Raw genomic sequence first — 26,155 nt, forward strand, 5'->3', positions numbered from 1 at the left:
TTGTGTAGTAGTGTAAATGTTAACACCACTATCTACTTTACATTTTATTACTCTATTTTACTACTGTACTTCATTACTGTATTTTATTACTGTATCTTTCTACTGTATTGGACCTTTTCTGCCCGGGCCTCCGCTGAAAACGGCTTGTCCTGCCCAGACAGACTTTCCTGGCAAACAAATGTAAAATAATAAATAAATACATAAATAAAAGTAAAAGTGTGGCCCTGTTTAAAAGTACATAAAAGTAACACGACAGTCAATAAAAATACTTTTCCATAGATTTAAAGTAATAGTTTTTCACAAAAACGTAGTTTAAACTGAAAAGTAAATGTGGAAGGTTTTTCTATGAAGGGAAATTATCTGTCCAGCAATGGAATAGTGTTAGCCAACCAGCAATCCTTGAAAGCCCACAGAAGAGCACTGTTCACAGTGGCAGGAAGACTCTGAAGGGCTTGACGCCCAAACCTGTCTTTTTTGGTAAGCTCAACTGGAGCTGACATAATGGATGGGCGTACATAAGATGTCCTGAAGCTTTAGAAGCTGTCTGTCTATTATATCCTACGCAGGATATAATCCATACAGCTTAAGCTACTGCAGCAGTAAGCAATATGAAGAACATCCAGCATTACTTTTTTCCCCGTTTTTCACATAAATTCTTCTGTAGAATGTCAACAATTCACAATGCTAGTCTCTTCCAAAGTGATATCCTGTTGTATTACTGAGCTAAGTTTTTTCATCTGCAGCTCCACTACCAGATTCCTGGCATTTTTAGGACTTCTGCATCCAGCCACAATCACTTTTCCTATTTTTGTATAAGGGGTCAGCTTATCACTTCATCACAATCATCTAGAGTCAAGGTTCACACCACTGGGTGGCTAGCCCTGCCATGACTGTTCTTTCATACCACACACACACACACACACACACACACACACACACACACACACACACACACACACACACACACACACACACACACACATTTAATGGCTAGTTTAGTGTTGATTCCACCTACTGCATGTCTTTGGTATATGAGAGGAAATGACAGCACCCAGAGGAAACCCGCATGAACACAATGAGGGCAGGCAGACTCTGCATAGAAGGCACCCCAGCTGACAATCGAACGAGAGAACCTACTGCTGTGAGACAACAGTGCTAACCACTGTGCCACCCTGTCCTGGCAGTAAACAAAGACTAGATACTGTGAGTGGCCCAAAGATAAAAAAACACACCTTGGGAAAATTTAGGACAACATATTTGGACAACGCAGTGGTACAGTGGTAGCATTGTCACCTCACAGCAAGAGGTTCTCCGGTTCGATTCTTGGCTGGGGTGCCTTCAGTGTGGAGTCTGCATGTCCTCCCTGCATTCATGTGAGTTTCCTCCGGGTTCTCCAGTTTCCTCCCATGTTACAAAGACATGCATCTAGAGCATTTTTCCCCAGGCCTTCAATGAAAATTGGCTTTGTTCCAAGTTGGACTTTTCTGGTAAACAAATGTTAAATAAAAATAAATAAATATTACTCCAATTACACTTGCTTATAATTGCTTGTAGGGATATATTCACCAACAAAAACCCAAAACAATGTTTCACTACTCATGATTTCCACAACCCTACAAAAAAAATGGCAATGATAAAAGAAGTGTCTATGATGCAACCAGTGGTTTAGAAGTAGTGAAATTTTAAGATGGCATCTCAAATATTTATCTGAGGTAGCATACTTTATCAGTATTGTTTTTGCGTTAGTGTGAGGCATGAAATACTAAAAAAAGAAACCAGGGAAAGGCAAGGAGAGGTAAGTTGAACACCATATTTGAACAGCTGCAATATTCTACCTTAAAAAAAGATGAAATATACACAAAAGCAAAAGCTGGATCAGTTCCGACGCCAAATCCAGACACAATGGTTGGAGATTATGCCACTGATTTAAAGTAACTCTATGTCATTTTACGTAGTTAAAGGCAAAATATGGTTATGGTGTAAAAAGCAGTCACTAAAAGAGGGATAGACAAATCTTGCTATCGGTGTCACTTTCAGATATTGGATCTATTTTCCCTTCTGGCCAGTATTGTTAATATAGAAGAAATATCGCACCTATTCATTCATTATTTTTTAACTCATGTTTATTTTTTTCTTAATCATAAACGTCAGACTTCTAACTTCCATTTTCTGCTATAGCTTTTTTTTTTGGTACAGCTTTTTAATGCGAAGTACAACAACAAGCACCTCTGTATAAAGTACAGTTATTTTTAATCAGTGCAGCACAGAGGGTAAGAAAAAATGCATAAGTGAAATAATTCCCCTCCTTCATACAGTAATCATGGATATGCAAATAAATATTTTAAGACCTAATAAATGCATCCACCACCATACATCTTCTGTGCAGTATTTCTGGACGGAAACAAGAACACAAGCTGAAAATGTAGTGTGTTGCATTACATTAAAATATCCCACATGAAAGTTGGTTTGCTATTAACCATGGTAATAGTGTTAACACTTTGATTTTTTCCCGTAGCCGTCTACAGCTTCCTCAGTGACAGTTTCATCCTCGCCAATGCTAGTTAACACTCGTTTTCCCACTAGCTTAAAAATATCTTCTGGGCATACTCCTTTGGGTTCGGCTACTTTCACTGTCAACATATCGAGAGTTAATACAGTGCCAGCTTCAATTGCCACCTTTGCCACCACTGACTTGCCCAACTGTAATAAAGCAGAAATTATAATTAAAGCAAAATGCCAGATTATTTTCTTTATTGCACACTGCTTCTGCATTTACCTACTTTTAACCAGCAACTACTGACAAGAGTACCTGCAAAATAAACATGCATTGCCTTATAATCTATATAAATATTCCCTTCATACTTGGTTTTAACTTTCATTTTTGTGAATCGCATTTATGTTGTTATATTTTACTAATCTGGTCAATAAAACCTTTACAATATTATAAAACAGCCCTGACAAACATGGTGTCATTGTGGGATATATGGCAATACTACTGTTCACAAAAGATCACAGTGCAATACAGCAAAGCCAAAGCAATTCTGCAAGTCAACACAGCTAACAGATGCATAATAAAGAAAAAAGAAACTTTTTCAATGCATACAATGGTTGCTTCTTTTCAAATATGATACATGGAAGAATAAAAAGACAGTTGTTAATTGTGAAGATGTCTGCTAGTAAATATAAAGATAAGATATATAAAAATGTATGTCAGCAAATATTTATATATATTTAGAAAGATTACAATCAACAGGTCAATGCTTTTGGAATTTTAGAACCAACTTCCGTGGTGGTGCAGCGGTAGCTTTGTTGCCTCATAGCAAGAGGTTCTCCCGTTCGATTCTCGGCTGGAGTGCGGGGAGTGCCTTCTGTGTGGAGTCTGCATGTCCTCCCCGTGGTTGGCTGGGCATTCGAAAAACATGCGCAAATGGGAGTGCCTTCGTAAGGTTGAACGTTGAGCTGGCACCTCAGCGTTCTTGAAAATCTACTGCCAATCATTAGCAGACCAGAGTTCTGCTGTGGCGACTCCTAACTGGGAAAAGCCGAAAGACAACAACAACAACAGTACATAGCAACCAAATTCAACATTACAACATAATAGCTGCTCCTATGGCTTAGCCCTAGTGACGAAAAGTTATAGGCAGTATTAAGTATCATCTCTTTCCTATCCATTTACCAATTTGTGCCATTACTGAAGTCAGCAAAACTCCACCTAGGACAAAGCAACAGAATAAAGTACAACTAATATGAAAATACAAGGATGTCCTATGCAGGCACAATTCTGATGTAAAAAAATTCACAGGAGGTACAAAAGGTGGGAAGAAAATGTAGAGTTATGGTCCTCTTAAAATCTTTGGGGAAGGGTTGGCGTAATGGTTAAAGGCTTTACCTCACAAATACAAGATACAGGGTTTGATTCTGACATCTGATTACTGGCTATGTTTGTAATAGTCTGCAGACTGACAGCTTAGTATTTACCAATGAAACAATGCTGTTAACAGCCTTTACTCCACCCCTCTCTCACCCTCCTAGGAAAACTTCAAAGATGGGGAAATGAATGGGCTGGCTGATGGGGAAGGGGACTTGATGACCAGTAGAAGCGGCACTGGAAAAGGCATGGAGAGGGAAAAAATTTTGTTATGTAGCTATTTTTCCATATGATCCACCTCCAAGCAGCATATTAAAAAGTTACTAAACCACTGAAGAAAGAGACCTCTGTTTTCTTGTAAGCTGCTACTGCTAAGTTAAACTCAAAACAGAAAATGGAGTCACTCGGCTCTGAGAAGCTTTGGTAAAGACCTGCAGAAGCTTAAGCTGGTCAGTTCCAAAAAAAAAAAAAAAAAAAAAATTCCTACTAGACAACTACAAGATGTAACCCAAAAAATGAATAAAAACACTTGCACCAACAGACAAACAAGTGGTCAAACATGAAAAATACACAAAACTAGAAAGACCACTGACCACCTACCGACATAAAAAGAAAACCTGTATTCAGACGGCGAGTGCTTTCACGCCACCTGAGGTACCTCGTCAAACCAGATAAAACAAGCCAAAGGCTACTAGTTTCATAACAAACATGTAAAACATTAGCAGAACAATCATATGATTTCAACTTTGGTTTTAAAGGAATACTATTATTCAGCCCTGAACCTCTGATTGCTTGTAGTTCCAAAATCCACTTACACTCAGCACATTCTGTTATATTTGCATTGCCACCACCTCTTAAATGTGATCATACAACTTGTATAAAAATAAACTTAAATCTGTGATCCTCTCCAAAACTTTTTACATGTTTCACTAATGCATTTGAAAATGTCTGCTTCTTGATATCATACAGATGTTTCATAATCCATTCTTTCAATTAACGATTCATCTTACCAACATAAAATATGAGCATACTGCCAAATACACCAAATCTGATGTCCTGCAGTCCGCATATAAATAAATCCTGTAACTTTTAGCAGTGTCAGGTTGCAAAAAAAAAATGAAACACTTGAAAGAATCAAAAGTTATAAGCACTGCAATTATAACAGGGACATGTCTCCTTGTGATGAGAAAGGTCATGATGAGGGTCACTAAGCCATTTATAACATAACTCATTTTAAAGCAAAAATCCTGTCTCTAGTATTAGTCAAATATTGCAATATATCTTCTGCAAGAATTGTCTTCCCTTGTCTTGACAAGTGCACGCCATCCTGCTCAAACATGCCTGCTCAAATTCGGGCTTGGATGCTCTACACATTTCCACTTTTTAAAATGGGCCACTTTTTCATGTTGGTATTCACCCAAAAAAAAAAATTTTTTTTTGCATTTTCACTGACTGGACTCTCCTTTCTAAATGTGATTGGGAAAATACATCTTAAAACCTGTGCAAACTATGCTAAGAGGGCTGTAAAAACCTCTACTAACAGGGAGCCCTGAACGATGATATCATGTGTACCACCATCTAAGAGTCAGGGAGTCCTGAACAATGATGTCATGTGTACCACCATCTAACAGTCAGGGAGTCCTGAACGATGATATCATGTGTACCACCATCTAACAGTCAGGGAGTCCTGAACAATGATATCATGTGTACCACCATCTAACAGTCAGGGAGTCCTGAACGATGATATCATGTGTACCACCATCTAACAGTCAGGGAGTCCTGAACGATGATATCATGTGGACCACCATCTAACAGTCAGGGAGTCCTGAACGATGATATCATGTGTACCACCATCTAACAGTCAGGGAGTCCTGAACGATGATATCATGTGTACCACCATCTAACAGTCAGGGAGTCCTGAACGATGATATCATGTGTACCACCATCTAAGAGTCAGGGAGTCCTGAACAATGATATCATGTGTACCACCATCTAACAGTCAGGGAGTCCTGAACGATGATATCATGTGTACTGCCATGAATACAAACAGATCCATACTTCCTTACTTTAAGGCATTCCAATGCCCTACTCACATCCTGTGTTTTACTAGAATATCTTTTCTGACCACATCTGAAGAATCCCCCTCTTCTCATTCAGTAATGCCTGCTCTAACATTTATTACAAAGAAATTATCTTCAACACCATAAGTCGCATTAATCTCACAGTTTTTCATTTGGAAACTTCTCATCCTGCTATCTTTTGAACTTCCAAAGTTTGATTCAAGCTGTCAACTTCGGTCTTTCTCCTCTTTTTTTTCTTACAGTAAATTTCTTCAGTCCTTCCAAGTTCAATTTTGATTTCTTTCTTTTAGCCTACCCCTCTCCTTTTTTCTACCTTCTCTGTTGAAAAAAGTGATGTCATTTTCTGACTGAACAATGTTATCCCCTGAAATCTGTGCGTTACATAAAGCAGTGCCCCTTTTACTATATATTCTCATTGCATTATGGACATAAATAACAGAAGAAAAAGAAGTTGATTAGTAGTGAACTTCTTCTTCCTTTCTTTTCCTCTCTATGCACCAAATCCTCAAATTGCTGAATATTGTATCCTGAATTCTAAAGGTGTTATCGGTAGTACTTTGTTTAATAGGAGTTGAGTGAATTTTACTGAGACTGATCACTTCCCTTCTTAAATGTGTTCTTTGCTTTTTGCCTAATATTATTTATTTTAATAGCCTAACCATTAATATTTGTAACAGTTTTCCAAGTTGTGCTAATTGCACAACAGAAACTGTCATCTGCATGTCTAGATTTACCACTAATAATAGTACGCAAATTATCCAACTTTTGGCATGAGGAACACGTTTCCAACGTTAACTGGTGTTACCCTTCTATACACATAGCATTCAATACACTGTGCAAGATACTCATGCTTTAGCAAATCATTAACGTCACACCCATTTAAGGAAGCCATTTGCAACTACAAATGATTAAAGAATTGTAAAAGAAAAGAATAATCTACATCATTTACCACAGAATTCAAAAAAATTAAAACAATCAGTAACTTAATTCAAATTCTTTCAGGAAGTCACACACATATAATATGCAACTAACTATTAAATCAAGTACACTGACCTAACCTTGCACAAGGGGAAGTAATGAATAAGTCATCACTCTTCCCTACTGTATCAGTTGTGCCAGTGGCAGGAAAGACCAAAAACAGGGAGTATTTAATTCAAGAAGACTTCCTCCCCCAGTGTCTCTGTTGAACATCAGCCATCAGCCAACCACATGGCCCATTTGTTCCTTACCAGGGTGATGCTTGACTGATGGGGGCATCATTTAGAGAGAGGAATCATGTGGTTCATGCTTATCCCCAGGTAAGGCAGCTAAGTGGGCATCCACAATAGGGGGATATCTGTGAATCACTTAGCTATCCTGCAGTGGCTTTGCCATCAAGGTAGCGGAATATAAGAAACTCCTTTGCCTGCAAAAGTTCAGCCACATGAGGTAATACCTTGGTAAACACTCCTGGTAAAGACTAAAGCTCAACACTGAAAAAAGAAGTTATGGACTCACTATAACGTTCCATCTGTGCTGCCATTTTCATTCTTCCTCAACCAAAGGGTTCAGAGTCAACCCTCGGATCTGACTCTTCCACTTTCTAAAGACTCTAGGATCAGAATCTCAAGCTGCTGTTAACTATAATGCCCCTGATCACTACAGCACCTCACATTGAGTTTGCTGCTATTATATACATATAACACAATAATAATGCTAGGACAGGAAAATGATAGTTGAAAGATCAGGAGCTCAAACAGGATCTATGGTTATTAACAATATTTCCGTTAGGTATCTCCCAAAGCGAAGGATGGGGGAAGGAAGGTGAGTTGAAGAATGAAAATGGACAACACAGAGTGTTATGGTGAGTACACAAAAGTCTTTATCTGATGTAGTCATTTTCATTTGTTCCTCAATCAATGGGACAGAGTCTACAGCTACAGTAACCTTGGGTGGCCGTTATTGAAGGATGTTCCGGAGCACAGCAGAGGCAAAGGCAGCTCTGTTCCTGCAGATGATATCTAATCTGTAATGTGCAATAACGGTATGAGTATTTGACAAAGTGGTAGCTGCGCAAATATCAATAGAGGCTCGACCAAAAAGCTGCTGAAGTAGACATTGATCTGGTTGAATGTGCTTTCAATTGTCGAGGTATGCATTCCCTTCAAAGAGCAGACATAGGAAATGCAACCTGTCATCAATTTAGCCAGGGTAGTATTAGAAACTGACCTTCCCATTTTTATTTTAGAAAAGGAAATAAACAGTTGTTCAGAATTTCTGAATGCTTTTGTTCTGCCCACGTAAAACTGCAATTGTCTGGGTATATTCGCCTTTATTTTCAAATTTAATGAAGAAAACTGGTAAATTGATGATTATTTTCAGAGGCAACTTTTTGTAAAAAAAAAACAAGGATTTGTGAGTTTGGTAACTCTATCTTTGTGGAAAAAAATCTAATACGGTGGTTTGCAAGCTAGTGTTTGTAGTTCCGATACTTGTCTTGCAGAGGTTATAGCTATCAAAAATACAGATTTCTAGGAAAGAAATTTGAGATGAACCTTAGCTGATAGTTCAAAAGGGGAGTGTACTAAAGCTTGTAAAACCATGGTTAGATCCAGAGGTGGAGTGGGGTCCTTTATTGGAGGTCTACGTAAGAACGTAACCCTAAGAAATGCTTTACACAATTTATATGATGCTAAAGAAGAAGGATTATCCTCTATATGGTAGTTGGAGATGGTCGTCAATTGAACTTTAATAGTGCAGAAACTTGCTCCATCCTGGAAAATTGAAGCAAGGAAGTCCAGTACTACTGGGACTGGAGAAGTGAAGGGATATAATTGTTTCTGGTGAGCCCAAATAGTGAATCTTCTCCATTTGCTCTTGTAGATTTTTCTAGTAAAAGCTTTATGGGAAGCTACCAAGATTCTTTGAACTGGAGAGGACAGTCTGGAATGTCTAGCCATCATGGGAATTGGAGAAACCATGCGGTCTGTTTGAGGACAAGATCTGAGTGAATCTGTCCTGAAGGATAAGACCAGAGGTCTGGACTGGGATCCAGCGTCCAATAAGGATGTATTAAGTGAGACAAAAGTAAGGGAAACCATACCTGTTGAGGCCAAAAGGGAACAATGAGAATCACTCTGCTCTTCAATTGTAGTGCTTTCTGAAGAATTCTGGGGATGAGAAATAGGGGAGGATAAGCATAAAGGAGACTGGAGGGCCAAACATGAACTAGAGCATCTCTCAGTGACCATTCCCTAAGGAGGGATCAGGGCAAAGGACCTGCTGCATGATGTTGTTGGAGGGGGATGCAAAAGGCTGCAGCAAGGTTGACCCCACTTGTCGAAGATCATGTTAGCCAGTAATTGTTTGAGACCACTTGCAAGGCATGAGGATGGTCCTGCTGAGCCTGCTTGCTAGAATGTTAGACTTACCCAGTATGTGCGTTGCTACTAGGAAGTGGCTGGAAGAGACTGCCCATTACCAAATCCTCACTGCTATTTGACAAAGGGAATAAGATCTGGTTCCCCTGTTTGTTGATGTACCAGACTACTGACATGTTGTCAGTTTGTATTGCAATAGTCTCGAGAGGGAGAAAGCTCTGAAAGGCCTGCAACACTGATATGGAGATTGGTCTCTTGTGTTGACCACAAGCCTTGGATGGTCCGTCCCAAGAAATGCCCCATCCCACCCCAACTGGGAGGTGTCCTTGTTCAACATGGTACTGGGAGGAGGAAGGATAAAAGGACGTCCTCACTCAATTTCTTCAGAGTGAACCCACCAAAGAAGAGAATTTCTGAACACTCGAGAAAATTTTATGGGATGGCTCATGGGATAACAATGAAAGGACCATTGCACTGCTAAAGTCCATTGAAGAATTCTCATGTGTAAGTGAGCGGTGGGAATCAAAGCTACAGTGGGCAGACATCAAACCTAATGCTTTGAGGATCAATCTTGTCGGAGGCATTGGAATGTAAAGGAGCTGCTACATCCTCCATACATTTGATGGACACCCTGGGGGCTGTGGTGAGACTGAAGAGCAGGACTCTTAACTGGTAATGACCATTTCCCAGCTGGAAACGGAGATACCTTCATAAGCATCTGGTTATTTTGATGTGATAGTACACATCTTGAAGGTCAATTGAGCACATCCATTTGTCCTTCTGAAGAAAGGGTAGAATTGATTGGACCATGACCATCTAGAATTTGGAGCTCTTTATGAAATGGTTCAGATAGCCTAGGTCCAGAACTGGCCTCAGGTCTCCTGTCTTTTTTGGCAATAAAAAGAACGTTAAGTAAATTTTGGACCCTGTTTGTTTTTGTAGGACCTTCTGGATAACTGTTTTGTCTAGCAACTTTGCAATTTTTTTACACTGCTAGCTCCCTCTGGTTGGTTGGAACATTGGGGAGAATTTTCTTTGGTTTCAACTGAAGTTCTGAAAAGGGAATGAAGTATTCCCTGGATATGATCCTTTGCACCCAAAGTTTGTTTGTGATGGCTAGCCAGGAGTCTTTGTGCAAGGACAGGTGCCCTCCCAACTGGCTTCAGAGAGGGACGGTCAGGCAACCTTTCAGGAGCACTGGAAGGACCTGCCCGAGAATGAATCTCGAGATCCTTGTGTGATGATGTGAGGTAGTGCCAGCTATGCCAGAGAGAGTAGGGTAGTGCATGTGTAACATGCCAGCATAACTAGCTGGAGTTTTGTAAAGAAGTTTATGCCATTTGAATATCAAACTGATTTGTATAGATGCTCGTGTTAAAAATGTATTTGTAAAGTTGCTTGTCTTAAAAATGTATCAACTGTGGGTCCTGCTGGATAGAAAAGAAATATGCATTTATATCAGACTGTACTGTTGTAACTGAGGAAATGTATGTATGTTAAGAGAGGATGCTAGAAGGGAAGGGTTACGATCAACCCAGTTACCGTAAGAAAAACAACTTGAAATTGAATGACATGGTTGAGGCCATAAAGATTTTATCTCACAGGACTGAATGCAGCCAGAGACACAATGTCTGGGCTGGAATCCTACTCTTACTGTCCTTAGTGGTGAACTAAGTGCTACCCTGGGATGCCAGAGAATGGCTTGTTAAGTCTCTGCAGGAAGACTGGAAGTATTGGAATTGTTTTACAGTTTCCAGATGCTGGAATAAACCTATCTGTGCCAGATCCTGGCTCAAGTTTAAAGTGAGGGGGTAGTGTGGGAACTACAGACTAAGGTGACCAGATGTGATGCCATTTTGTAGCCAGCACTGAAACAGTACTTGGATACAAGTGAGAAATATGACAGAGACACTCAGCACTCTGTTTTGGAATGGACAATACCACTCACCCACTTCATCTTGCCTTGCTTTAGTAAGTAACTTAACTAGGGAAGAGTAATTCTTCGGTCAGTAAGGAAAATATAGTGAGATTGCCAAATTTGCAACAGATTCCACACATTCAACCCATCGCTGTCAATGCCTCAAAAATCTTTCTTGGTTGGAGCCACCTCATATTATGAACTATAACCAATTAATAATGGCTCACAAAATAATGCAAAATCCCGATGACATACCTTCCCTAAACAATCTTCTACAACTCTTTTCTAACATGTGTAATCTTTGATCATCTAACAAATACTTACTCCAAATAACCAAAGTATATAATACAGCAGGCAACTCTCTTTACTCTAATGTTGTTGCCAAAAATTGGAATACCTTTCCGCATAATATTAGATCCATAAGCAATCTTAATCATTTAAAAAAAATCTCTCAAAAGACACATTTGAATCCTGGCTTTGCACATGTAACACTCCAGGTTAATTATTAATTTAGCACTACTTATACAATTTGGCTGTATGTGCTAACTCTGTTAACATATAACTTCTAACAATGCTCCTTCCTTATAAGTAGTTAAATTCCTAGCTGCAACTCCCACCATGGAAGTATTACTAATTATGCACTACTTTACCTAAGTGATTCTCCCTACTTAATTTCCTAACTAATGTTATGTTCCTCCACATATATAAATTCAACCATATATTTATCTATATTCAAGTGTTTAAAGTCTTGTTCTATTAGATACTATGTATATATTTTGGTTTTTAAATGTTTGTCCTATAAATGTGTTAACACTCATTTTTTTGTCTATAATTTCTATTACTTGATGTGATAACTTTGTATGCAAGCTTAGGCTGGAGCTTTTCTCCCTGGGCCGCTACTGAAAATGGGCACTGTCCCAGTTGGACTATCCCGGTAAAAAAATGTAAAATAACTAAATAAATTAGTTAAAAGTATCGTTTTTCTGTATATGTCAGAGTCTTTCCATCTGTGTTATTTTTCATATCTGCTGTGAACTGAAACTTTGGTGTATATTATAAATAGATACTCAGTATTCTCATGTTCTTTTCTATTATTTAATATTAAACATATCTAAACCTTTCATTTGGCTGGTCTTTTACAAAATATTTTTACCCTTGGAAGCATTTACATTTATTGTGGCACTGCAGCATCTCACTCCAGAAAGTCTTGATGACTGGTTATCACTACCATTTATATAAGTATTAATTTTACTAAGAGTAATTGGGTACCCTGGTAAGACCCTTAAATAGCTCGCTGGTGGCAGTGAATCTACCTTATAGTCTGGGTGGAGGTGGAATGCCGGGTACATCTGTGCCAGCCTTTCCCAGGTGTGCGTACTGTCTGAAAATCAAATCTCAAAGAGTGTGTGTGTGTGTGTGTGTGTGTGTGTGTGTGTGTGTGTGTGTGTGTGTGTGTGTGTGTGTGTGTGTGTGTGTGTGTGCTACTTGAAATAGGGACACAGAGCACAGACTTCTGCAGAGAGAAAGGTGAAGTCTTATTTGGGTTCTGGACAAGAAGTCCAGCCCCAGGACTGGGGTGTGCTCCTTGTGTGCTCGTAATGGAAATTCTGCTTGGTGCAGATAGCTGCATCTGAAAATACCATGTGGATCCGTGTTTATTCTAAGTGAACGTTCCCCACCAGTGTCAGTGGTGAGGACTGAGGCTCCTTGATTATTGGCACAGAGGAGGGGCGTCACACCTTGATTCTGCAGACCCCCCTCTGCCGCAAGGGCAGTGTCTACCATTATAATTGTTTTGCCTCGGCATCAGGGGAAAATTCTCTGTGTAACTCCTGGAAAGGACTTCAGACTTCTTGAACCACATGTTCTTACCACCATGCTGGTTCCTATAGTAGGATCTCTGTGGGATATAAACGTGAATTTCAATGGCAGACAATATCTTCCCATCCTGTTCACTCCTGGACAGATTCTCTTTCACTGCTGAACCAAGAGACAATGATCCATTTAAAAGGACAAATTCATGAATGATGCCTTGAAATGTTCCACTAAGTCACACAACCGCATCCAGGCATGTCTCCTTATGGCTATGGCTTAACCAGCCCCCCCTTGAGGTACCCTCTGCAACATATGAGATTAACCTTATAGACACATTTGAGATGGACTGTAGGGAGGCCATTCTTGAGGAAAAGGTTTTCTATTCCTCTGCAGACATGGACCCTGGGGAAGAATTAGACAGTTCTTTATTAAGTCCCTCTGTATTCTGGTGAAGTGGGCCAAGTAATTCAACAATCACAATGCAAAAGTCGCTGTTGCAAATCTGTCCAAAGCCCCAGACTCCCTGTCACGGGGATGGACAGTGGAGCTCTATTCCGCAAGTTCCTTCTTCATGGGTGCTGCAACAATCTTGGCATCAAGAGGAATTCCTTTCCTCCACTGATGTTTATTTGTTAGTGCACTAAGTATTTTATCTGGTCATTTCGGGATATAGACCAGATGGGCTTAGTGGTTAAGGTCTTTGCCTCCCGTGCACAAGGTACAAGGTTCGATCCTGACCTTCAACCAATGCCTGTTTGGAGTTTGCATGTTTTCCCTGCATCTCCGTGGGGTTTCTCCCATGTCTGAAAAACATGCCGAGTGTTTTCATCTCAAACTTGCCAATGAATGGAGCTGCGGGCAGCAGAACAGACTCTCCATGGTGCCCTATATGGGGAAGAATTGTACAGACCAACCGCTTTGGGCATCTACTGTAGTGTGCAGTATCCTCAAGATAGGAGAACACTGATCACAGACTGCACGCCATGGCAGGGCTAGCCACTCGATGGTATAAAATATGGCTTCTAGGTGATTTGGTCATGTTGACTAATGTCGCCAAAATGGGCATGGGTAGTTACTGGTGATAAGTGGGTTGAGGACCCGGCCTACTCTGACCACGCCAGGGGCCGTGCTAATGCTGGGAAGGGAATATGTGCCCCTTATTGGCCAGTGTGCGCCCGCTATAAAGCTCAGCAGCCCTGGGTCAATAAGCTACTGGCTGGCCGATGTCTAGTTGCCCAGTCTGGGTTACCTGGGATAGCTCTGTTGAGCAAAAGCTGGACGTAAAACCTACCAACCTGCAAAACATGAAATGAGAATTGCTAAGCTTAACGTAAGGTTCACTGACAGGCTGCAGCTTGGAAGTGGATGACATGATGATATGGAGGAGTCTGGACATCCTATGTATCCAGGAGATGAGAGGGAAGGGCAGTGCAGCAAAGCCACTTGGCTTGGGATCCAGAGTCTACTACTCAGGTGGATGGCAGGCTAGAAATGGTGTAGGAATTGTGGTGAGAGAGGCTTCACAAGGGAGTACGGGATATCATCAGAATTAATGACAGACTCATGGCAGTCAGACTCCAGTGTAATGATAGGGCAGTATTCATAATTTCAGCCTATGCCCCACAGCAGGGTTGTGATAGTGAGGAAAAGAGTGCATTCAGACAGCAGTTGCAGGACCTACTAGATAAAGCAGGACAACATGAACTGGTGTTGATAATGGGTGACTTGAATGCACATATCAGGACAGACAGAATGGGATACGAGGACTGCCTGGGTCCACATGGGTGGGGCAACAGGAATAAAGAAAGAGAAGCTATTCTAGACTTCTGTCTGGCAAATGGCTTGATAGTAGCCAACACATGGTATAGAAAGAGAGGCAGTCACAAGATCACATACAAGAGTAGTCAACAAGCAATTCAGGTAGACTTCCTCCTAGTAAGGAAAGGGCACTGGGGCAGAATCCATGATTGCAAAGTCATCCCCAGTGAAATAGTCAGCCCACAGCATAAACCACTTGTTGCCACAATCTGCTGCAAGCAGTGGTCAGAGAAGGCTCTATGGTGAGAGACCAGGCCGAAGACCTGGAAGTTGACTGGAGAGGAAGTACAACAGTTCAAGGAATTACTCAAGAGCTCTAACACCCCAAGAAGAAGAGGAAATAGGTGGAGTTGAAGAAGAATGGCAGTGCCTAAAAACAGCATGTGTTAGGACTACAGAAAAGATATGTGGCCGAGCCAGGTATGGAAATAAGGTACATAAGGAAGCTGGTGGTGGAATGCAGAAGGCCAGGAAGTCATCAAAAGAAAAAAAGGAGTGCAGGAAGAAGTGGGAGACAGAAAAGACTGACCAGGCTAGGAAGGACTACTGGTTGGCTAACAAAGAAGCTAAGAAAGAAGTTGCAATAGCAAAGAATAGGGCATCGGAGGCACTGTACCAACTTCTGGAAAGTGACTCAGTAAGGGGCACAAAGAAACTATATTAGGTTGCAAGGCAAAGACAGAAAGATAAAGAAGACAGTCTTCATAAGGGATGCCAGCAATAACCTACTCACCAGCCCAGAGGACATCAAAAGCAGATGGAAGGAGCATTTCCAGCAGCTTCTGAATGAAGAAAACCCTACAGAAGCTATACTGCCCCAGAAACAGCCTAAGATGAGAGAAGAAGAGGAGCCCACCCTCGAAGAAGTAAGAACAGCACTAAGGAAGATGAAGCCAGGGAAAGCAGCAGGCTCAGATGAGGTCACAGCAGATATGATAAAGATGCTGGGTGAGACAGGTGAGAAATGGCTCCTGAGGGTACTAATAGCAGTGTGGAGAGAAAGGCGTATCCCAGATGACTAGAGAATAAACATACCTGTGCCAGTGTACAAGAACAAAGGGGACATCCACAACTGTGGGCAGTACAGAGGCATCAAACTCCTATCACACTGCAAGAACGTTCTGGAGAGGGTGATTGATAAACGGATATGCAGAGTAGTAGACTGCAAGATGGGAGATGAGCAGTTTAGATTCAGATCAGGATGCAGCACAACTGACCTGATGTTTGCATTGAGACAGATACTTGAGAAGAAGCTAGAGATGAGGACAGAGTCCAATAGGGCATTCCTTGACCTAGAGAAAGCATATGACAAGGTGCCAAGAAAGTTGATCTGGGAAGTACTTTGGTGGTTCGAAGTCCCAAAAACATTGGTAGAATTAGTGCAGGCTATGTACAAGGACCCAATGACTCAAGTACGGACAGTGTTCGGCCTCACAGAGGGTTTCCCAGTGGGTGTGGGTGTACATCAGGGTTCAGCTCTGAGCCCACTGCTGTTCATACTGGTAATGGACTACATTAGAAAACAGGGTGGAGGGGATGGATCAACAAAGCTGCTGTATGCAGATGATGTGGCAGTACAGGCAGACTCTGAGCTAGAACTTCAACAAAGGACAGGAGAATGGAATGCAAATCTGAAGGCACATGGAATGAAACTAAGCACAGACAAGACAGTGGTACTGGCAGCAAATTGGGGAAATCAGAAGAAGCTGAGAATAGAGATAGAAGGGAAGATAGTGGAAACACGAAGAACATCAGGTAAACAATCTCAAGTATCTGGGAGGAGTAGTTGAGAAGGGTAGTCTGAATGAAGAGGTCAAAGCTAGAATCAGAGGGGCTGCAGCCAACTGGCATAGAGTATCAGGTGTAGTCTTTGATAGAAGAATGCCAAAGAAGCTGAAAAGTAAGGTGTACAAGACAGTTGCGCGACCAGTACTACTGTATGGTACAGAAACCTAGGCAATAAAGGCAGAACAATTGAAGAAGCTAGAGGTGATGGAAATGAAGTGCCTGAGAAAGGTGACAGGATGCACACTGTGGGACAGACAAAGAAATGAGTACATAAGAGCAGAAGCCAAAGTAGCTCCAATTGCAGAAAAGACCAAAGAGAACAGATTACCGTTGTTTAGGCACATGTGTAGAAAAGCAGAAGCAATCTGGTGAGGAAGACTTGGGACAGACAGGAAGAAGGTAAGTGGAAACATGGACGTCCAGCAAAGAGGTGGCGGGATTGTGTGAAAGATCTGTGACAGTCAGGCATGAATGTTGAAGAAGGCAGGCGTGTGGCACTGAATCGAGAGAGTTGGCGATAGTTAACACGCTACCCCGACCCCATGCAGAAAAATGGGAAAAGGGGAGGGGCTGATGATAATGATGATTTTGGGATAGATTTCATGGAGTCCAGTTCCTTCCACACCCTCTGGGAGACGAGCTCTATAAGCACATCCCGGGGGGAGAGCTAACACAAGATGTAGCTAGGTCAGAATTGAAGGCCTCCAAAAACACTGATTCCTCCTGGGAAGGGTTTTGGGCAGACTAACCACCTTTCTGATGAAGGATGTCTAGGATTTCTCCAAATGAGACATCTTCCAGTGGAGATCTAGGGGGCTCCTTCCTCCTCATTGAAGTCAGTGTCTTCTGTGAGGGACACCTGAGGTGAATCCAGGTGCCCCTCTTACAGGTCCTCTTAAGAGGAACCTCCTCAGTAGGATGTTCTTGGGAGGTATCGGACGAGACAAGAAGCTCCATAGGCAGAACTGTTTGGAAGCTCTTCTGGGCTAGATGTCCCTGACGTGGAGGATGTGAAGGCTCAGATACAGGATCCAAAGAAGGAGCAGGACAGGGATTCCAGGATGGGAGAATTGATGCTATTCTTGGCTGGGAGAAAACCCTCTCCATCACTTCGGACCAAGGACCATCTCTCCAGGGCCGAAAATCTTGGAGCAGACAAGTCCTGAGACTTACCGATAATTTGATCTGAGGGGGGAGTCAGTGCTGAGCTATGAAACGCTGAGGCTCCAAGGGCAAATTAAGTCTCCAAAAACTTTGGATCGAAGTCAACCCCTCAGACTTGATGTCGACGCTTTGGCTCTAAGAGCTGTCATGCTCCAAGTGTTGGAGCCAAATGGGACAGGGAGGTAGTCAGAGTAGAAGGAGAAGGAACTGCTGGATCCAACGTGTCGACTCCCAGGGCCTTAGGATCCATGGACTCCGAAATGGGTGGTTGCATTGGGGAAGGAGTAACAATGGAAAAAAAAAAACAGGCTGGCAGGCCACGGATCCAGTGGGAGATGGAGCTGGTAAAACCCCCATCTGGATTTGTGTCGTGAGGAATTTCCTCATCCTCCTGTCCACCTTCACTTTAAGCAGACTACAATTGGACCTAATGGAAGAAGATGTGGAGGATGGCCTACAGGATTTTCTGGGAGACTCCTGTAAAAAGGGTGAACTTAACCTCAAAATAATCCCACAAAGGAGAACTCAGTGCAAAAAAAGTACTTTAAACAAAACACAAACACCAAGCCACGTTGAACCAACTCCAGGAGATAACTTTTATTGACCAAACAAAACTAGGAAATTAACACTTAACAGTTCACTGCATTTTTGTCAGTGACTTCATCACATGTATAAGACTTAGTGAAAACTGCTACCTTTTTATATGAATCCTTCCCCAACACCAACCAATCAAAAGGAATCATAAATAAACTAATAAAGAGCCTGTTACAAGTCATTAAAAACTTCCATTACAACCTTACTTTAAAATACAAGGTAAAATAAAATACAATAAATCTTAATACAACAGTTAAAATGCTTCACGTTCCAATTTGTAAAAGGCATAAATAAATAAGCAGTTCAATAAATAAAATCCATCTTGCACTCAAATGTACTTGCATTTTTCCATTGTAACCAATGAGTTAAACTGCAATGCTAATATTAAATCAGACAAATATAGACAAATAACCCTATCTACTGATGTAAATGAAAACTGCAATTAAATAAAATACTAAAACCTACTAAATGACACTTTAAAGGCAAGTGAAGGAAGGTTAAATAAAAATGGTGCAAAAAGTGTATAAAGATGCATAAAAAGAATGTGTAACCCAAATTTAAACCGTAACTTTATGAACAAACACACCACTATGGAAATAATCAACCTATAGTCTAGCTACCCTTAACTTAAATACTGGGACAAGGGACACATTTTCATTCAAAAGGGGGGGGGGGTCTGTTGGCCTGCAAAATAATTTGCCAACAGACCTCCTGGTATACTTAGTTTCCCACAACCCACCTCTAGGGTCTATGGGGATTTCCTCTACCACAAAAAACAAAAACTTGGCCATGGGGCAGTTATTGGTGTGCTTATACAAGGTATTTCTCAAGTTTTTGTTACATGTATCATTAACGTGCTCACAAAACTTTTTCTTTAATTTTCTCTCTGTTTTACTTAAGTAAAATGCCATACACTTATTGCACATCCCTATGTAGACCACCCCCTTTGAATCACATGTATTGTAAGTCTCACTGGTGATATGCTTGTCCCTGGCCTCAACCAAAACACTGTCCCTATGAACTATACAAGCACATTGAGAGCACTTACCATACTTGTATGCGCTCACTTTATTCCAGTTGGAGACAACTTTCTGATTCCTTAAGTCTTTAATGTTAAGACCTCTTCTAAAAACACACCTAAAAGGTACATTGAAGATACCACTCAAATCCGATAACCTAGAGAACCTTAGCCATTCCCACTCCATAATGCTCTTAATAGCATAAGCATCCCCATTAAAATCTGTAACAAACGCACGCTAGTAACCCTCACTATTATGTTGACCCATGGGGAAAATATTCTCAGGACTATAACCATTCATGGAGATGTCAATCTCAAAAATCAGGCAAAACCTATTGCTTTGTCCTTCACTCACCTCCCTATATACTTCATCAATCAATTTTGTTGGATAGCCCCTATCTTTAAACATACTCCTCAGAGTTTCACACTCACTTTCAAAATTTCCTTCATTGGAAGTCATTCTACTGATTCTCACAAATTGCCCTTTCACAATACACTTCTTTTGCCTATAGGGATGGCCACTAGCATAGTGAAGGAATGAATCAGAATAGGTCTTTTTTCTAAATACTTTGGATTTAAAACTTCCATTATAAGTAAATTAAAAAAAATTAGTTATATTGGAAAGGCATTCCAAGAATAACTGGAATTTAGCTTCAGTGTCTACCCAAAAAATAACTATATCATCTAAAAAGCACCGGTATAACACCCAGCAATCCTTACATTGTGAATTCAAAACAAATTTGTGCTCCCAATCCACTAAAGTGATGTTAGCCTATAGGGGCACACATAGCTCCCATAGCAGCACCGCTAACCTGCTGAAAAAATTCTCCCTCAAAAAATATATAAACGCTTCTCAAAACAATGTCCATAAATTCCAAACAAACATGGAAATCATTAAAAGACAGATCACCAAACTCCTTGATAGCTTCCTCAAACCAGATTAGCTATAGATCATGGGGTATACAGCCAAATAAATCAACAATATCTATAGTAACAAAAAGCTAGCGCTCTCTAGACAACTCTGGTTTTATACTTTTCAAAAAAATACCAAGAATCCTTTAAAACACTACCATCACCCATGGGGATTTTTTTCAACCTTGCATCCAAATATCTGGATAGTGGGGCAGTGACTGAACCCTCAGCTGATACTATAGGTCTCAAACTTGGATCCATTACATTCTTGTGAATTTTTGGTATACCAAAAATAGATGGAACAAGAGGCTTGTCGTTTATGTATCCAAATCAATGAGACCTTCAAGCATTAAATCTTTTAAGGCCAAGTCTATATGCTGGTACTCTACATTAATTTCGTTCTTCTAAACCCTAGGGCATTTACTAGAATCATAAAAAACAACAATGAGCCAGCAAACCATGAAACTGAACTAATTTAATAGTTAGTGCAGCATAAAAAACAAACACCCAGACCGGTTTTGGCTGGTAAAAGACACAGTCTTCATCAGTGTGAAAATAAAATCAATGCGATACTGTTTTATATAACTGCAAGTCAATTAAACACAAACACCCATTGGTTGTTTAAAATTGCTCATTCAATCCAGGTGGAAATAATCCACCTAGCTTAACAATCCATTTTTTCTCCTTGGAGTCTAGAATGGAGTGCCAACCTGTTTTGTTTAATTTATTCCCCTTTACTAAATCAATAATCACAAATGTAAACTTGGCTGATTTATGTGCCACTGATTTAAGTAATCTTGAAGAACAACTCAAATCTAGGAAACTTAAAAAATTCCAACGAGATCAGTTGGATTATCAGGGTGGCAACCCGTTTAGTAGTACCAACAAGCAGGTCAGATTTATGCAAGGCGAATTTAGGACACTGAAAAGGAAAAGGCCTAGATCCATCCTTAAGAAACCTTCCAGTTGAAAATGGATCATCAACTGGTGATCTATCTTCTTGTACAGATAGTGGTATGCATCATACATCAGATTCACTGACCACCAAAAGGACACAGGTTTCAGTCCCTTTAGGCCAAGATACAAACGAGGAGGTAGGAAACATCGCAAAAGTCAACAATATAGAAGGTCTCCTGAGACTAGCAATACAGAAGTAAATGGAAATGTCAATGTACTAAATATTTCAGATTTCAGTTTGTCAACAACTCATGTCCATTGTGAATAAAGGATTGACTTTTATTCCTGGTTTTGTGGTCACTGAAGATATTTTAGCACAGGATGTAATGTCTTTTTGTAGAATACTTAATCTTAAGTTGCAATTTGGTGACTCAGATAACAATAGTGATAATGATACGTTTGTGTATCATAAATCTAGATATCTTCCCCCTATGCATCCTATAGTGCATCAGTTTCGGAGCAGTGTCTTCAAAGATCTACACTATCGAAGCTCTGATACTTTTTTCAAACCTAATAATCTGTCGAAGACTGAAAAAGATACTCTTATGGAATTACAGAACAATAAGGAGATTGTCATCATATCTGCTGATAAATGTGGGGCAGTGGTAGTAATTAATTGGTCACAATATGACATGGAGGCCAAAAGACAACTTCAAGATAGATGGTATTACTCAGAAATGCCCATTAACCCCACCTTTAGATTCAAGAAGCAGATAGATGATTTTCTGCTATTGGCTAGGGAGGAAGGTATTATTACTGATAGGGTTATGCAGCAACTTATGAGTCATGATTCTGCTAATCAATACATTTATTTATTACCAAAAATACATAAAGATCCTGTTCATCCACCTGGTAAACCAATTGTGTCAGGTAAAGGATATATTACTGAATCTTTGTCAATTTTTCTTACAAAATATTTAAAACCTTTGTTACGTTGGGTACGTTCTCGTTTACAAGACACCACAGAGTTCCTTAAAATAATTTTAGAAACTCAGTTGGAATCCGGGTGGCTTATGTGCATACTCGATGGTAGTGCTTTGTATACTAACATCCCTCATTGGGCTGGGCTGGAAGCCATTGGGTATTGGCTGCATGTGGCTGATTTATACCAGCCTAGTTTTAATACCTTCCTCATAGGCCTGACGGAACATGTCCTAACTAATAATGTCTTTTTTTACCAGGATACATGTTATTGGCAAACTAACCTTTTGCCCCCATTTATGCTGATTTATTTATGGCCTTTATTGAGGAACAAATCATCTATGACAATAGCCATAACCTGTTCCTGGATGAAATTGACATTTGAAGACGCTATTTGGATGACTGCTGGATGGTATGGAGGACTGATGTGGATTATTTGATGGAGTTCATATCCTATTTGAATGAGAACAAACGGGGCCTGCATTTTACAGTTAGTTATCATGCAGATACTATTACTTTTCTTGATGTTCAAATCAAAAGACTATCAGACAACACCTTAAGTACGCAGGTTTTCAGAAAATATCCACAATTCAATACTGTCCTCCATACATCCAGCTTTCATCCTCCTCATATAGCCAAAAAATCCCTAAATCACAATATATTAGGATGAGGCGGATTTGTTCTCATGAACCTACTTTACAAGAATATAGACAGGATTTGACATACAGATTTAAATCTAGGGGATATCATATGGGACATGTTCTGCAGGCCAGCAACTGGGCAAACACATTGAAGAGGGATGATTTATTGACATACAAAACACATGAAGATCGGAACCCACAACCTATCAGATTTGTTACCACATATGCAAGGAATTCTGATGCACTTACTGATAGTATATACAGACATTGAAATATACTGCAGTGTGATCAGGATTTATCTAATATGTTACCAGATAGGTGTTTGTTTTCTTTTCGTAAAGGAAAAAATTTGGCATCTTTTTTTAGTCATTACAAACATTCCCATGATAGAGGTTGGTCTCAGGAGATACAAACTACTATTACAGGTGAACCACTTATTGGATGTTTTACATGTGGTCACCGCACACATTGTGACAAAATATCCAAGTCCAAACAGTTCACGAGCAAAAATTGTGGTATTGTGTATGATATCCAATTTTTTGCCAATTGCAGCAGTGACTGGCTAAAATACTTAGCCACATGCACCTCTGGATCTTTTTATATTGGTCAAACATCTCGTCCGCTTAGGTTGAGAATTTCAGAACATATAAGCAACATTAAAAACAAAAAATCCAGTAATGCACTATATAAGCATTGTATGGCACATAAATCAGCCAAGTTTACATTTGTGATTATTGATATAGTAAAGGGGGATAAATTAAACAAAACAGGCTGGCACTCCATTCTAGACTCCAAGGAGAAAAAATGGATTGTTAAACTAGGCGGATTATTTCCACCTGGATTGAATGAGCAATTTTAAACAACCAGTGGGTGTTTGTGTTCAATTGACTTGCAGTTATATAAAACAGTATTGCATTGATTTTATTTTCACACTGATGAAGGCTATGTCTTTTACCATCTGAAACCGATCTGGGTATTTGTTTTTTTATGCTGCACTAACTATTAAATTAGTTCAGTTTCACGGTTTGCTGGCTCATTGTTGTTTTTTATGCATCTGATTTTGTGGAGCCGTGCAATTGCCTTTCGGGCAGGAGGATCTTTTTTGTATTTACTAGAATCACCAAGTATTTTCATCATTTTTGTCTCGCATACCACAGTATCTATAAGCACAGTGCCAGCCCCCTTTTCAGGTTTCATAACCCCTAAATATTTGTTGTCCCTAATTTGTTTTAATAAAACGTTTTCTTCTCTGGACAAATTAGGTGAAAACCGGTTATTCAAAATGCCTACTCTAAGTTCTTTCTCCACCACAGCCTCAAAATTCTTTAACTGTGGGTGGAGGAGTGGATTGAACGTGCTTTTCCTCTTTAACTGTTCTTCACTCTCACAACTATTTCCATCACCATAAATAAATTCCAAATTCTTTTTTTCTAAAACACAACTTTAAATCAATTATTACTCTACTAATATTGGATTTCTGCCTAGGAATAAAGTTAAAACCCTTGGAGAACAAAGAAAAATATGTCTCACTGATTTCCAAGTCACTGAAATTAAAAATATTGTATCCATCAAGAATAAACCTAAAACCTTCCTTAACAATGCCTTTTCCAGAAGCATTTTGATTGCAATTACTATATAACATTAAAACCTGGTCATTCCTCTCCCCCTCCCTCTACCCCTCCATTGCTAGTTGCTGTATAGAGCGAACTGTATGCTCCTTAGTCTCTTGAACCTCCAGAGGGGTGGGCACTCTAAAGGGTCTTGGAAATTAAAATGAACTTCTGTCTCTACTTTTCGAATGTTGTCGCCATAAAACTCGTTTTCAGTAATGTAATCCCTATCGTCACTACCATTTACATAATAACTATTGTCCCCTCTACTGAAAAAAATTACCTTTCCCTTTAGACCTTTCCCTTTAGGTTTAGGATAACTATGTTGTTTCAGATACTCAATCCTGTCCCTCTCCAATTTCTTTTTCTTCATATTAAAAATCTCCTGGCACTTTTTATCCACAAAATACTATTTCCAGTGTTCAACCGTGAATAACAAGTCACCTAAATTTTTTTATTAACACACTCAATCTGCTTTATAATAATGTCCATTTCACTCTCATTGCTCTTGATTAGAGATCTCATAATTTCAGTACCAGCTCTTATCAAAAATACCTATTAATTCATTATGAAAGTCAGACCCTTCACAAACCTTGTTCAGGTATTTCCATAATCTGAGACCTTTCGGTACTATGCCAGCATTTATGCACTCCTTTAAGTACAAACTGTCAATGTTCAAAGTCCTGTATTTTAATAAAAAAGATTGCAAACATTGCAGGTTATTTGAATAATTATCATTAAACAGATTGTTGTCTGGTGTCGTAGAATTATTGATGCTAAACTTCTTGGTTAACCATCGTTACCATAACTACCATCGTTAATAAAAATCAGAAGAAATGTCACCTTGTAGAGGTTCAAATCTCTGGGAAGCAGCTTCCATATTCCCTTTACTGGAATTCTCTCTAGCCTGTGTGTTCAAAATCCGAGGAGTAATATTGTAATCCAACTCACTATCCCTGCTAGTATCACAACCAACAAACGCGCCATTATTTTTCTTCCCGGGTTGCTTGTTCTTGCTACCACTCAAGGAAAAAGTCAACGCCTTTTGGTTACCAGGAAGTAAAGTGTGAAAGTCACTAGAAACAGCTGTGTAACAAATAGGAGTGAGAAGCTCCACCAGCTGTGTAAGTTGACCAATAAGACAGTTCAGCTCCTCAAACTTTCCACCTCCAGATGCCATACCTCCCCATGCAGAATGGGCCAACATTTCTCCAAGTTTAAAACCAAAAAATAATAATCCCAAAAAGCAGAACTCGGTGCAAAAAAAGTACTTTAAACCAAAAACAAACACCAAGCCACGTCGAACCAACTCCAGGAGATAACTTTCATTGATCAGACAAAACTGGGACATTAACGCTTAACAGTTCACCATGTTAGCATCAGAGACTTCATCAGATGTATAAGACTTAGTCAAAACTGCTACCTTTTTATGTGAATCCTTCCCCAACACCAACCAATCAAAAGGAATCATAAATCAATTAATAAAGAGTTTGTTACAAGTCATTAAAAACTTCCATTACAACCCTGCTTTAAAACCGTACTTTAAAATACAAGGTAAAATAAAATAAAATACAATAAATATTAATACAACAGTTAAAATGCTTCACCTTCCAATTTGTAAAAGGCATAAATAAATATGTGGTTCAATAAATAAAATCCATCTTGCACTCAGATGTACTCACATCTTTCCA

At 39.8% G+C, this 26,155-nt stretch overlaps 1 protein-coding gene across 1 annotated transcript in view; it reads right to left on the minus strand.

The window, feature by feature from the left end:
* Positions 1–2,105: 2,105 nt before the first annotated feature.
* The window catches only part of NANS (N-acetylneuraminate synthase), a 345,373-nt gene continuing 321,323 nt past the window's right edge, over positions 2,106–26,155 (minus strand). Inside the window, exon 6 of the mRNA XM_044060950.1 lies at positions 2,106–2,700. Coding sequence (XP_043916885.1) covers positions 2,491–2,700 — 210 coding nt within the window. The 3' untranslated portion in view covers positions 2,106–2,490. The remainder of the gene's footprint in view (positions 2,701–26,155) is intronic.

This window comes from Protopterus annectens, chromosome 2.part0, assembly GCF_019279795.1.
Source record: "Protopterus annectens isolate FY-2018-M chromosome 2.part0, PAN1.0, whole genome shotgun sequence".
Taxonomy (NCBI): domain Eukaryota; kingdom Metazoa; phylum Chordata; order Ceratodontiformes; family Protopteridae; genus Protopterus; species Protopterus annectens.